The sequence below is a fragment of the Salvelinus namaycush genome, chromosome 28, assembly GCF_016432855.1.
Source record: "Salvelinus namaycush isolate Seneca chromosome 28, SaNama_1.0, whole genome shotgun sequence".
Lineage (NCBI taxonomy): Eukaryota > Metazoa > Chordata > Actinopteri > Salmoniformes > Salmonidae > Salvelinus > Salvelinus namaycush.
The window spans coordinates 17,629,111-17,644,284 of NC_052334.1; the positions used below are offsets into that span (position 1 = coordinate 17,629,111).

The window sequence follows — 15,174 nt, forward strand, 5'->3', positions numbered from 1 at the left end:
TTAGAAACTGTCATTCCTCTTTGCTTATTTGAGCTGTTCTTGCCATAATATGGACTTGGTCTTTTACCAAATAGTGCTATCATCTGTATACCACCCCTATCTTGTAACAACACTGATTGGCTCAAATGCATTAAGAAGGAAAGAAATTTCACAAATTAACTTTTAACAAGGGACACCTGTTAATTGAAATGCATTCCAGGTGACTACCTCATGAAGCTGGTTGAGAGAATGCCAAGAGTGTGCAAAGCTGTCATCAAGGCAAAACGTGGCTACTTTAAAGAATCTCAAATATATTTTGATTTGTTTAACACTTTTTTGGTTACTACATGATTCCATATGTGTTATTTCATAGTTTTGATGTCTTCACTATTATTCTACAATGCAGAAAATAGTAAAAATAAAGAAAAACCCTCGAAGGAGTAGGTGTGTGCAAATTTTTGACTGGTATTGTACCTCAAATACCTCATTGATCTGGTATTGCTACTCCCTGTATATACAGTAACTCAATTATTTTGTATACCTCTTGTGTTACTATTTGTAATTTTATTAAATGTGTCAAATTAAGCATTTTACGGTAAAGTCCACACTCGTTGTATTCGGCGCATGTGACAAATACAATTTGATTAGATTTTTGGATTTGATTTCATGTTAAGTCAGTTCGCAGACGGAGGTTAGAGTAAACAATATATTTCTGGGCTAGACAGTCAAAGGAGAACCTGGTGCTGTTATTGGCTTTAGAAACAGGAAGTTCACTAAAAGTATTTCTGGAAAGAAATATCCATACTAGCTTAGGCTGGAGTACCACATAAAGTGAAGCAAAGTATTTATTTTTACCTTTTTTTAACTAGGCAAGTCAGTTCAAAATAAATTCTTATTGTCAATGACAGCCTAGGAACAGTGGGTAAACTGCCTTGTTCAGGGACAGAATGACAGGTTTTTTCCTTGTCAGCTCAGGGATTTGATCTTGCAACTTATCGGTTACTAGTCCAACGACCTAACCATTAGGCTACCTGCCGCCCGTATTGGACATGCGTTCTACGTGTTATGCAAATATAGGCATTCAAACACAGTGACTGACTAGGCGCAACAACTTAATCTGTAAAGTATGTGGAGGAGATTAGAATAACATTTGACCGGGCCTGGGAGCCATTGTGGGACCAGATATTTTTTATGTTTCATTCCATTGCTGTAAGCAGTAAGCACTAGCTATCTCACTCAATAAATTCACATTACTCTAAACTCTGAGGCTGTATGTGTGATGCAGCCTTGATTTGCAGGTGCTGTTGCCTGCCAGGCTGGTGTGTTATTCTGTTCATCCACAGAGCTGAGGCTTGTCTGCCTGTCTGCTGAGGGAGAGAGGGAGGCACACCTGTCGAGTGCTGCATGTTATGACATTATTTAGTCTCTGTCTCAGCAACACAGACAAAACATGAGGGTGCGGTGGCATGGGGGAATGAAGAGATCTGGCTAGCTGGCTGGGAGAGAGGGCGGAAGGGTCTGGTCCAGACATATGGGAGAGAGGGGGAGTAGGGGTGGTGGCAGGGGTGGGGAAAGCCAAAGAGAATTAGAGAAGAACAGATAATAGCAGACAGACAGACAGGCAGGCGGGCAGGCAGGCAGGCAGGCATCGAGATAGATATACAGGGAGACAGATTGGTAGGAGAGGAGTGCACCAGGAGTACATGGTTCTCACAGGTTCCTGATAACTAAGAGATAGCCATTACATGGGAGGTTTAGTACAGAGGAACAGACAGAGGCCTCTGCTTTTCTGTTTTCTATAAACATGATGGTGATAATAATCCTGTAGAACATTGTCTGCTGCAAACAAACTACAGGACCCACTGTGTGTTTATCTAACCTCAATGTAACTGATTGTTGTTTTTTACCATGGGAAAGTACACACATACTGTAGCAGGGGTATATTATTAAATATCTATTATTCTGTATATATATTTCTATGACCACAGTTACCATAGGATTGGACTGCTATTAGTAGCATTTTCATTTGTAGATATCAAATGAAGGCCGTTGGCATTCGAAACCTTTTCATTTGAACCTTAAAAGACCACTAAAATCAGCTTGTAATATAATATAATATAATCAATATGTTTGTCTCAGTTCTAATATGTAGCTATACTAGTCACAGTGGGCCTGGTATGAGATATACCATTAAAGCAGATTACATGGCACATTACATTATGTAAATCCTCCACTCCTCTCATATAAACTCAGCAAAAAAATAAACGTTCTCTCACTGTCAACTGCGTTTATTTTCAGCAAACTTAACATGTGTAAATATTTGTATGAACATAAGATTCAACAACTGAGACATAAACTGAACAAGTTCCACAGACATGTGACTAACAGAAATGGAATAATCTGTCCCTGAACAAAGGGGGGGTCAAAATCAAAAGTAACAGTCAGTATCTGGTGCGGTCACCAGCTGCATTAAGTACTGCAGTGCATCTCCTCATGGACTGCACCAGATTTGCCAGTTCTTGCTGTGAGATGTTACCCCACTCTTCCACCAAGGCACCTGCAAGTTCCCTGACATTTCTGGGGGGAATGGCCCTCCGATCCAACAGGTCCCAGACGTGCTCAATGGGATTGAGATCTGGGCTCTTCGCTGGCCATGGCAGAACACTGACATTCCTGTCTTGCAGGAAATCAGGCACAGAACGAGCAGTATGGCTGGTGGCATTGTCATACTGGATGGTCATGTCAGGATGAGCCTGCAGGAAGGGTACCACATGAGGGAGGAGGATGTCTTCCCTGTAACGCACAGTGTTGAGATTGCCTGCATTGACAACAAGCTCAGTCCGATGATGCTGTGACACACCTCCCCAGACCATGACGGACCCTCCACCTCCAAATCGATCCCGCTCCAAAGTACAGGCCTCGGTGTAACGCTCATTCCTTGGACGATAAACGCAAATCCGACTATCACCCCTGGTGAGACAAAACCGCGACTCGTCAGTGAAGAGCACTTTTTGCCAGTCCTGTCTGGTCCAGCGACGTTGTTGCCGGTGATGTCTGGTGAGGACCTGCCTTACAACAGGCCTACAAGCCCTCAGTTTAGCCTCTCTCAGCCTATTGTGGACAGTCTGAGCACTGATAGAGGGATTGTGCAATCCTGATGTAACTCGGGCAGTTGTTGTCGTCCTGTACCTGTCCCGCAGGTGTGATGTTCAGATGTACTGATCTTGTGCAGGTGTTCTTACACGTGGTCTGCCACTGTGAGGATGATCAGCTGTCCGTCCTGTCTCCCTGTAGCGCTGTCTTAGGCGTCTCACAGTACGGACATTGCAATTTATTGTCCTAGCCACATCTGCAGTCGTTTGTTTTTTTGCTGAGTTTATGTGTGTGTGTGTTAGGACTAGTAGCTCCCTCCTTATTCTCTCTCATCACACACTCTCATGCTGTCCTTCACACTTATATAATTTAACTCCAAACTCATAGCATACAGAAAGCCTGTATTCAGTGAACCAATTTTGTTTCGACTGCAGTTGAATCAATTTTGTTTCACTGAATACAGGCTATCTGTATGCTATGAGAAAAGAACTGCAGTTGAAACAAAATTGGTTCACTGAATACAGGCTTTCTGTGTGCTATGAGAAAAGAACTGCAGTTGAAACAAAATTGGTTCACTGAATACAGGCTTTCTGTGTGCTATGAGAAAAGAACTGCAGTTGAAACAAAATTGGTTCACTGAATACAGGCTTTCTGTATGCTATGTATTTGGAGTTAAATTATATAGGTGTGAAGTTTGTAGTTGTTCATGCATGCAGCACTGTAGGCCTTATCCTTAGTCTTAGCTTGTGAGTTAGCAGTCAAAGACGCTCACACAGTGTACGAGTAAGAGTTGGTTTACTAAGTGGTTCGAGCGATGCTCTTTTCTTAACAGCATGAGGAAATGTGTAGCCTAAGTATTTCTTTGAACTCTGACTGACTTTATCGCCTATTAGACTGAGTGACTGATGGATATGAAGACAGAGAACAGTAATCCAGATGACAAAGCATAGCGAAGCGCTGCATGTGTGTGTGTGTTGGTGAAAGTGAAAGTGAGGCTGTGGAACAGAGCTGTGTGTTGTTTGATTATTGTAGCCATGGCAACACGTGCCTGTCAATATTTTGATTGACATCCAGGTTTTGCTTTTGGAAGTGTGATTTGTAGACATAATGGGAATGCTAAGTGAGACAATGTTTGCAGCACACACCACTACAAGAGCAAGGAAACAGTGTTTAGGGTAAAGAAGGTGAATGAAGGTGTAAATGTGTACTATGTGACGTGGAACATGGACATGGAACACTGAGTGTAGAAAACATTAGGAACACCTTCCTAATAATGATTTGCACCCCCCTTTGCCCTCGGAACAGCCTCAATTCGTCGGGGCATGGACTCTACAAGTTGTCGAAAGCTTTCCACAGGGATCTTGGCCCATATTGACTCCAATGCTTCCCGCAGCCCTTTGGGTAGTGAACCATTGTTGATACACACAGGAAACTGTGAAGCGTGAAAAATCCAGCAGCTTTGCAGTTTTTGACACCGGTGCGCTTTGCTCCAAATACCATACCCCGTTCAAAAGCACTTCAATATTTTGTCTTGCCCATTCACCCTCTAAATGGCACACACACAATCCATGTCTCAATTGTCTCAAGGCTGAAAAATCCTTCTTTAACCTTCTCCTCCCCCCTTCATCTACGCTGATTGAAGTTGATTTAACAATTGACATCAATAAGGGATCATAGCTTTCACCTAGATCCAGCTAGTCAGTTTATGTCATGGAAAGAGCAGGTATTCAAAATGTTTTGTACACTCAGTGCACATTCAATTGTGTCCCTGATACACAGTTCAGCTATTTCACAATCTGAAGAGTTTACTTTTTTTTGTTGCATGAAAGGCATAACATCATAATAAGTTCTGGTTTGTTTTGGCAATACCTTTCCAACTATATTCACAGAATGCAAATCACAACAGGTACAGTAGCTATTACAATTTCTTTTTTAAAATGTTGTTCCCTCCAAAGCGTTTCACAGCCAATGGTGAATCTGTATGCAGGTTGTTGGTGGGTTATCAAATATTTATAGGATTCCTCTATCACGCAGTGCCACACCATGCACATCTGTTGTTTTTGATTAATTGATGTCCTTATGCTCTTTGGCTCTCTGGCTTGGCAGGCACACCATTGTTTATCTACTGCCAAAAGATGAAACTCTACTACTGCTCTATCAGAAGTAGATTATGAAGGTGCTTAGAAAGGTGTTTTTCTCTATTGAATCAAGACACACAGATACATCCATTGAAAGCACATGCGCACACATGCACGCACGCACGCACACACACACACACACACACATCAAAACACACACACATATTGAAACACACATGTTGCCAAGCCATGTTGGATCCCTGCCTTTGCTTTATAGGCTTCTTTATAGGATTATATCTGAGACAGTGGACTCATCCATCACCATGGTGAAACTAAATAGTCCTCCAGGTAATGAGATCTAAAGCCTTGTTAAAAGTTACCAATAAGAGTGTATTCTCTCTACATGAGAGCAGGACTTTCATTGAGCATGCCCAAGGGGAACACATTGGCAATAAGAGTGTTTTTAGAAATAAACACTTTAGCCATTGAAGTAAGTATCGATGTTTCATAGCCCTGGCTGTTTGTAATATGCTGCCTGCCAAACTGTAATATCATAAGTTGTTTTCTGGTTGAGTTTTGAGTGATTCAAGCTTCAAAGGTCTGATCCCGATCCTGCATTAGTGTTTACTATTTGAAAGGTTGGTTAAGGCTTGGTTATATGGAGGTGTATTGTGGACCAACAGAACTATAGCAGCAATACTATTCGGCGAGGTGAAGTTATCTGGTATGGATAATGTACTGTACATAGCTGAATATTTCTATGGCTGTAGCTTGCTGGATCTAGATATATGCTTAAGATATTCAACCATGTCTTTCTGATTAAAAAACAACACATTTCTGTCAAGTGTTCCCTGTCAGGGCTCTGTACCCTTCCAGCATGAGACAAAAACACGCATGCACACACACTAGAGCCACTAGAAGCGATGACATCGATTTCCATCAGGCCAGGTGGGCGACGTGTGTTATGAAATATGAAATATGCAAATGCTTTTGGATGCAGTCATCCCCTTAAGAAGTATTTTTCTGTGAAGGCTCATAAAAAGGAAATCACCTGGAGACAAACTCCAGAATGGCATTTTAGGATTGATATTGCCAAACGGGGTTCAGTTCAACCAAAAATCTAAAAGCCCAAATGGCTACAAAATCTGGTAATTCATTCCATGTTGGAAGACTTTTCTCACCAAACAATGAAGAAACATACTGGTATTATGACTATCCTAGTCATAGATTGCAGTACAAATGCCAGATTATATGTCTATTGAGAGAGGTAGGTCACAAAACACTCAGCAACAATCAAAATTCACAATTTGCTAAATTATTGTCTGCAAATCTCATCCTGCTTATCTGTGAAGAGAAAGATCTTCAGCTTGGTTTCTGCCCAAGCAAACTGCTTACACAATCAGTCAGTCTCCAAGACTCATTCATTGTCATGGAATAACAATGTGGAGAATATCCAGGTGGATAATAACCATGTGGAGAATATCCAGGTGGAGAATAACCATGTGGAGAATATCCAGGTGGAGAATAACCATGTGGAGAATATCCAGGTGGAGAATAACCATGTGGAGAATATCCAGGTGGAGAATAACCATGTGGAGAATATCCAGGTGGGGAATAACCATGTGGAGAATATCCAGGTGGAGAATAACCATGTGGAGAATATCCAGGTGGAGAATAACCATGTGGAGAATATCCAGGTGGAGAATAACCATGTGGAGAATATCCAGGTGGAGAATAACCATGTGCTTCAAATGCATCATGATGTACAGGTAACTGCCAAAATAATGGAAACACCAACATAGTGTCTTATAGGGCATTGGGCCACCACGAGCCGCCAGAACAGCTTTAATGCACCTTGGCATAGGTTCTACAAGTGTCTGGAACTCTATTGGAGGGATGCGACACCATTCCTCCACAGGAAATTCCATAATTTGGTGTTTTGTTGATGGTGGTGGAAAACGCTGTCTCAGGCGCCACTCCAGAATCTCCCATAAAGGTTCAATTGGGTTGAGACCGGTGATTGAGGCGTACTGAAGTAGCCAAAGTAATGGGCAATTGGGCCTGCTCAGCATTTTTATACATGACCCCTACGCATTATGGGAGTTAATTCCACAGCTGTGTGGAAGCACCTGCTTTCTACAGTATATACTGTGTATCCTTAATTTACTCAAGTGTTTCCTTTATTTTGGCAGTTACCTGTATAGTGAGAAGCAATCGTCCCAGAGGACCTCTCTGGCCCTGTCCAATCACAAGCCTATAGTATGGATGTGTTGTTTCCCATGCATCAGAAACAGATACAACATCAGTCTGTCCTGCATCATTGGTACCCCCTAACCACAGTACAGTGTTTTGCTGTAGTAGCCATTAGTGTTGCTGGCCTGTGGTTTTCATGTGCCAGTGGGTAACTGTTTCATTTATAAAGGCAATCATACCCAAGACGGAGGCACTCAGTGAACATCTGGGAAGGAAGTGTGCGATGCCAGAATTACCATCTGCCATGTTCCTCCTAATTAAGTAGGACTGCCCCACAACTCTCTTACCACTCTCCCAGGCAGCTCTGATCCACTACAGTCTGCAGTTCTGGAGACCCCAGCTTTTCTTCCAAGTACTTGGACCAGTTCTTGATTGAGTTTCCCAAAAGTGCCAACTCTACCCATCTCCATTACCTGCACTCCAGGCAGGCCCAATCACATGCTCAATGTATTTGAAAGAAAACACAAATATTATTTGTGTTTGTATGAATCACAAAGAGGACCTTGAAACACTGCTCCCGAAATACATGCATTGTATAGTGATGTCCTTGTATGACACCTACACACTGATGCCATCATAATAGACAGTAAATCGGGCCGGGACGATACCAGTATCGTAATACTTGTTAGTATTGTGACAAGCAAACAAAACACGAAGTGGATTTAAATTCTTTAGGAAAACAGCCCTAATGTTGGAAGCAAATCATTATGTTGTCATCCAGAGTCACATGTATTTATTTTCCAAGCTATAGCACACAATATTTTACATACTGCAGGTTTTTAAAGGACCAAAGAGTTCGGACTGCTTTGTGTTTACATTTTTGCTGTGAAAAAAATATTGTGATACCCCCTCCTACACACACACACACGCACATGCACACACACCTTCCAATGCTTTACACACACCATAGCAGTATACGAGGAGGGAGGCACGCACACATACACAGAACAGCATTTAAGAACATATGAACAGAAGTGGCCCTGATTATAAAATTGTTGAGTGAATTCACAGCCCTCACTGGTGTGACAACCATGCGTGCAGTATCGCCCCATCACGTTGTTATTCATTGAACCACAACTAATTGACAAAACGAATAGCAGAAAATGAAAGACCCCACATTCCATATTGGCAGGCCCTGTAATTGTAAACATGTAGAGACCAATTTTCCTGTGCCATTGATTCCTGGGAATGAACTGTTCTCTGATACAGCTGCACTAGATTAAATGCTTGTGCGTTTTTTAATCTTTTTTGAACCAGACATTTTTTTAATGGTTTTTAATAGCTGAAGAGGACAGACAGATTTTTTTTAAATTTATTTTTATTTCACCTTTATTTAACCAGGTAGGCTAGTTGAGAACAAGTTCTCATTTGCAACTGCGACCTGGCCAAGATAAAGCATAGCAGTGTGAACAGACAACAACACAGAGTTACACATGGAGTAAACAATAAACAAGTCAATAACATGGTAGAAAAAAAGAGAATCTGTATACAATGTGTGCAAAAGGCATGAGGAGGTAGGCAATAAATCGAATAATTAGAATTTAGCAGATTAACACTGGAGTGATAAATCATCAGATGATCATGTGCAAGTAGAGATACTGGTGTGCAAAAGAGCAGAAAAGTAAATAAATAAAAGCAGTATGGGGGTGAGGTAGGTAAATTGGGTGGGCTATATACCGATGGACTATGTACAGCTGCAGCGATCGGTTAGCTGCTCAGATAGCAGATGTTTAAAGTTGTTGAGGGAGATAAAAGTCTCCAACTTCAGAGATTTTTGCAATTCGTTCCAGTCGCAGGCAGCAGAGAACTGGAAGGAAAGGCGGCCAAATGAGGTTTTAGCTTTAGGGATGATCAGTGAGATACACCTGCTGGAGCGCGTGCTACGGGTGGGTGTAGCCATCGTGACCAGTGAACTGAGATAAGGCGGCACTTTACCTAGCATCGCCTTGTAGATGACCTGGAGCCAGTGGGTCTGACGACGAACATGTAGCGAGGGCCAGCCGACTAGGGCATACAGGTCGCAGTGGTGGGTCGTATAAGGTGCTTTAGTAACAAAACGGATGGCACTGTGATAAACTGCATCCAGTTTGCTGAGTAGAGTATTGGAAGCTATTTTGTAGATGTAGTCAGTTTTACTAGGGTAAGTTTGGCGGCGTGAGTGAAGGAGGCTTTGTTGCGAAATAGAAAGCCGACTCTAGATTTGATTTTGGATTGGAGATGTTTGATATGAGTCTGGAAGGAGAGTTTGCAGTCTAGCCAGACACCTAGGTACTTATAGATGTCCACATATTCTAGGTCGGAACCGTCCAGGGTGGTGATGCTAGTCGGGCGTGCGGGTGCAGGCAGCGAACGGTTGAAAAGCATGCATTTGGTTTTACTAGCGTTTAAGAGCAGTTGGAGGCCACGGAAGGAGTGTTGTATGGCATTGAAGCTCGTTTGGAGGTTAGATAGCACAGTGTCCAAGGAAGGGCCAGAAGTATACAGAATGGTGTCGTCTGCGTAGAGGTGGATCAAGATTACCAGTTGCTCTTGGAGCGAACAGACTCCTCCTGAGAGGGATAAGAGTTAAGACCCCACTAGGCACAGATGTCAATTCAACGTCTATTCCACGTTGGTTCAAGGTAATTGAAATGACTTGGAAACAACCTTGATTCAACCAGTATGTGCCAGTGTGTGCCATTCAACCAGTTTGTGCCCAGTGGGACAGTTGTGTTGTGTTGGAGATCAAATGGGTTGAAAGTTATTCATTGTTAATAACTTTGTGTGTGTGTGTGAATGTGTGTGCCTTGCATCAAATGTCTTCCTATAGTGGTGCAGTTTCCATCCATCTGTAGGTACTATAGTTTACAATCTGTCTCTCTCATACATTGATATCTGTGAGTTGTACTCACTGACGCACACTCACCACTGTAGGCCTTATATCAAGAAAGGTGAATTCTTTCACCTTGTGTTGCCATGGAGACCAGGAGAGACCAATTTCATAGCCTTCTGAAACTCTGCTGTGTCTTTACAACAGACACCGCGCTAGCTGTCTGATGGGAATTTTGGACCACTTTTGTCATCGTTATAATCTGTTTTTCTCTTTTGTTCCTACTTAAAATAAATGTTGTTCTTTGCTGTTGCTTGGTCAGGGGGCGTAATAAATAACCCTGAAAGAAAAGGAGTTTTTCCCAGACAATGGGCCTCTGCTTCTGCTTGCTCTTTGGGATCAGGGCAGGTTATTGTAAAAGCACTTAGTGACAACTGTGGATGTAAAATAGGGGCATTATTAATACATTTGATTGATTGATTGATTGATGAATTTCTCTCATCATAAATCCTTTCTCCTCTCTAGAGACGAAGCCGGCTTGCAGCTTCAACGGGTCAGAGTACCATGACGGAGACATGTTCCGAATGGACGCCTGCCGCTTCTGCCGCTGTCAGGGAGGGGTATCGGTGTGCTTCACCGCCCAGTGTGGCATCCTGCACTGTGAACGCTACTACATCCCTGAAGGAGAGTGCTGTCCTGTCTGTGAAGGTATGACATCATCACCAAATGACATCGCTCCTGACTCCTCCCTCCCTGTATGACATGACACAGACTCCCTCTGTATTCACAAAGAGTCGTCTCAGAGTAGGAGTGCTGATAAAGGATCGGATTTGCCTTTCAGATCATAATGAATACGATTATATGGACATGTGGTACCTGATCCTAGATCAGCACTCTTACACTGAGACGATTTTTTTATACCGGCCCATATCACCATAAATGAGAAATCCCATAATAGTCACTGTTTAGGAACAGAATCAAATGAAACATGTTCCTTTAAGGGGAATCACCAAACCAAACCTCGTCCTTGCACGACTCACTATTGTATGTATTCAGATCGTGATCAAGCCTATGAGCAATGTAACATCGGTTTCTAAAGTTCCCTCAAGGTCAGAGATGTGGCAACAGAAATTACAGTCTGCTGAGACCAATGCATTTCATACCATTTCATTGAAATGAGTGCCTGTGGTAAAGAGCAGATTTGCTCTGCCTGAGTGCAAAGCATTAATAAACATCAGGAGAGGGATGAGCTGAGGCAAATGCCTAACGCCTACACCACCGTGACAATACCCAGATATAGGCAATTAAAGCCTGAATGATGAGATTACTTCAACAGTCACTGAGTCAGTCGTTCTCCCTTCTGTTTCTCACTCAACCTATCTTTGACTGACTGTCTTTGGCTCAGACACACACACACACACACACACACACACACACACACACACACACACACACACACACACACACACACACACACACACACACACACACACACACACACACACACACACACACACACACACACACACACACACACACACACAGAGAGGGCTTTATTTTATCAAACCTAACGCAATGGTAAATCTAAGCCCTGCCGGTAGTGCTATAGGTCCGGGGTGTGTCAGAAATATTTTTGCTATTTTCACAGCGGTTATTATGAGCTCAATAGCTGGCAGTCGTGTGAAAGGCCTGGATCTTGATGAATAAACAAGTTGTAGGTGTGACGAGGGCGTGGCCACTCACTGGCCAATCCAGTCGTTCCATGGCTTAATACTGCATGCATTTGTCTCATATTCTCTAGGTTATTGACGGTCTTTGCGTTGTCATCAGCTCCAATTCGGCTGGGGGGCATGGAATATTCTCGTCCAAGTCCATTGTGGATTAATACTGTAGCCTATGCTATTTAATAAACTGTAGTAACAGTTAGAAAACATGCAGTGTTTGTTCAATATGTTTGGAGTGTTGACAGTCAACATTGTTGTACTTGGCTTCAATGAGTATAGGCCTTTACGCATCACACTTCTCCTCAAATAAAAAATACTAGGCTCCCGTAAATTGTATTGTATGTTTGAGGCATATTTTCAATAAGAAGAATATAGCCTAGGCCTACCGTTGATATGACGTTATAGGACTGAACATTTTGAATGGAGGAGCGCGTCTTTGGTAACCGGACATGAGGCGCTCTTTGGAAATGGGGACGAATACAAGCCGAATGGAGTATGCACTGCAGGTAGGCCTATGTGAACTGTGAATAATGCAAAAGCATTTCAGCACAACCCTCATGAGTAGACCATTTAGAAACCTTTTATGGATAGGTTCCTTGGCTAATGCATGGCCAAGATCAGAAAGACACAAGATGCATTGCTGTTGAACCAGCTTTTGTTATAGTAGGGTAAGGCCTCACCAGCCAAACCCTTTATCGATAGTCTTGACAACTTGGAGAATGCATTGGGCATGAAAAAACCCCCGCCTTAAACCTCTTAAGGATTAGGGGTGGAGTTTACACTTTTGGGGAAAATCGTTCAAAATTTAAAACGGCCTCCTACTCAATTCTTGCTCGTACAATATGCATATTATTATTAATATTGGATAGAAAACACTCTCTAGTTTCTAAAACAGTTCTAATTATTTCTCTAAGTGAAACAGAAATCTTTTTACAGCCCATTTCCTATCCGGAAGTGAGATTTTCAAAATCGAGGTCTCTCTTCAAAAGCTTGTCTATAAAAGGGCATGTCACTTATGACTGTAGAAACACGCCATACGCCTTCCCCTGGGTGTCATGCGGAAGTGAGAGCAGAAATGAGGTGATTATCTCGTTCAGGGAATGAATACAACCTCTTTGATTGAGAGGACCGCCATTTATTTTTTGTTGGGAGGCGCGAATTTGGACCTGGTATTGCCTCCTGGAAAACCGTCCTTATTGATGAATATGATCTCTGGCTTCGATTTTATTCGATACATGTCACAGAATCATCCTAAAGTATGTTTTTTCAATATAGTTTAATTATATTATTGAAATTTATTCTGGACTTTAGACGTGATGCGACGCAAGAATTTTGTCAAGATGGAGAGGTTAGCGTCGCACTGCCAGTGTGCTTGCTAATTCAAGAGGGAAATCGTTCGTTCTGGATCGAAATAAATACGTTTCTGAACAAAGGACCCCTTGGAGAACATTCTGATGGAAGATCAACAAAGATAAGGACCCAATTTGGGATGCTTTTTCATATATCTGTCGAACTGTGCTATGCTACCGTTCGACTAGAATCAATGCTGCTGTGTGCTAGCTAATGTAGTAAGCTAATATAACGATATATTGTGTTTTCGCTGTAAAACACTTAGAAAATCGGAAATATTAGCTATATTCACAAGATCTTTGTCTTTCATTTGCTATCCACCATATATTTTTCTGAAATGTTTTATGATGTGTAATTAGGTAGTTGACGTTGGTGTCTATTTACTCTGGCTGCTCCCGTGCTATTTCTGACTGTAGCTATGATGGTAGCTATGATGGTAGCAGTAATGTAAAACTGATTTATAGCTCAAATATGCACATTTCTTGAACAAAACATAGATTTATTGTGTAACATGTTATAGGACTGTCATCTGAGGGAGTTGTTTCTAGGTTAGTTAGGTTGGTTCTAGGTTAGTTAGGTTGGCTTTGTGCATGCTACCTGCATGCTACCGGTGCTGTGAAAAATGTCTGTCTGTCTTTTGTATTTGGTGGTGAGCTAACATAAATATACGTGGTGTTTTCGCTGTAAAACATTTTAAAAATCGGAAATATTGGCTATATTCACAAGATCTTTGTCTTTCATTTGCTATCCACCATATATTTTTCTGAAATGTTTTATGATGTGTAATTAGGTAGTTGACGTTGGTGTCTGTATTTACTCTGGCTACTCCCGTGCTATTTCTGACTGTAGCTATGATGGTAGCAGTAATGTAAAACTGATTTATAGCTCAAATATGCACATTTTTTGAACAAAACATAGATTTATTGTGTAACATGTTATAGGACTGTCATCTGAGGGAGTTGTTTCTAGGTTAGTTAGGTTGGTTCTAGGTTAGTTAGGTTGGCTTTGTGCATGCTACCTGCATGCTACCGGTGCTGTGAAAAATGTCTGTCCTCTTTTGTATTTGGTGGTGAGCTAACATAAATATACGTGGTGTTTTTGCTGTAATACATTAAAAAAATCGGACATGTTTTCTGGATTCACAAGATGTTTATCTTTCAAATGCTGTATTGGACTTGTTAATGTGTGAAAGTTAAATATTTCAACAACAAAAAAAATTTGAATTTCCCGCTCTGCCTTTTCAGTGGAATGTGGGAGGAGTTCCGCTAGCGGAACCCCTATCCTAGACAGGTTAATTGGTTTTTAATCATTTGTTTTTTATGTTTCTAAATACGAGGTTTACGGGCACAAAAATAACATCTCTCTTGTTCCATGTCCATATGGTCCCTGTGCTTCAAGGCTGGATAGGCTGTGCTTCCGCTGTCAAAATCCATGTCATAACCAAACACATTACCGCTAAGACCAGCTTTCGGTTGGACTTAAGTATCCCCAACTAGCACATACTGAAATTGGTACTTTTTAAGGACACTCAGATATTGCCACCCCTCCCACTTCAGTGCAAGTGAGCTCATTTAACACAGGTAAATTACCAATCCTGGTGCTTTTAAGAGCACCACATACAGTGCATTCGGAAAGGATTCAGACCCTTTGACGTTTTCCACATTTTATTACTTTACAACCTTATTCTAAAATAGATTATTTTTTCATCCACACACAGTACCCCATAATGACAAAGCAAAAACAGGTTTTTAGAAAATGTTGCTAATTTATATCACATTTACATTAGTATTCAGACCCTTTACTCGGTACTTTGTTGAAGCACCTTTGGCAGCGATTAGCGACTCAAGTCTTCTTGGGTATGATGCTAAAAGCTTGGCACACCTGTATT

General features: G+C 41.7%; 1 protein-coding gene across 1 annotated transcript in view; it reads left to right on the top strand.

Annotated features, from left to right (window-relative positions):
- Positions 1-15,174, top strand: part of crim1 (cysteine rich transmembrane BMP regulator 1 (chordin-like)) — a 177,411-nt gene that overhangs the window by 112,305 nt on the left and 49,932 nt on the right. The window contains exon 6 of the mRNA XM_038967679.1: positions 10,738-10,920. Coding sequence (XP_038823607.1) covers positions 10,738-10,920 — 183 coding nt within the window. The remainder of the gene's footprint in view (positions 1-10,737; positions 10,921-15,174) is intronic.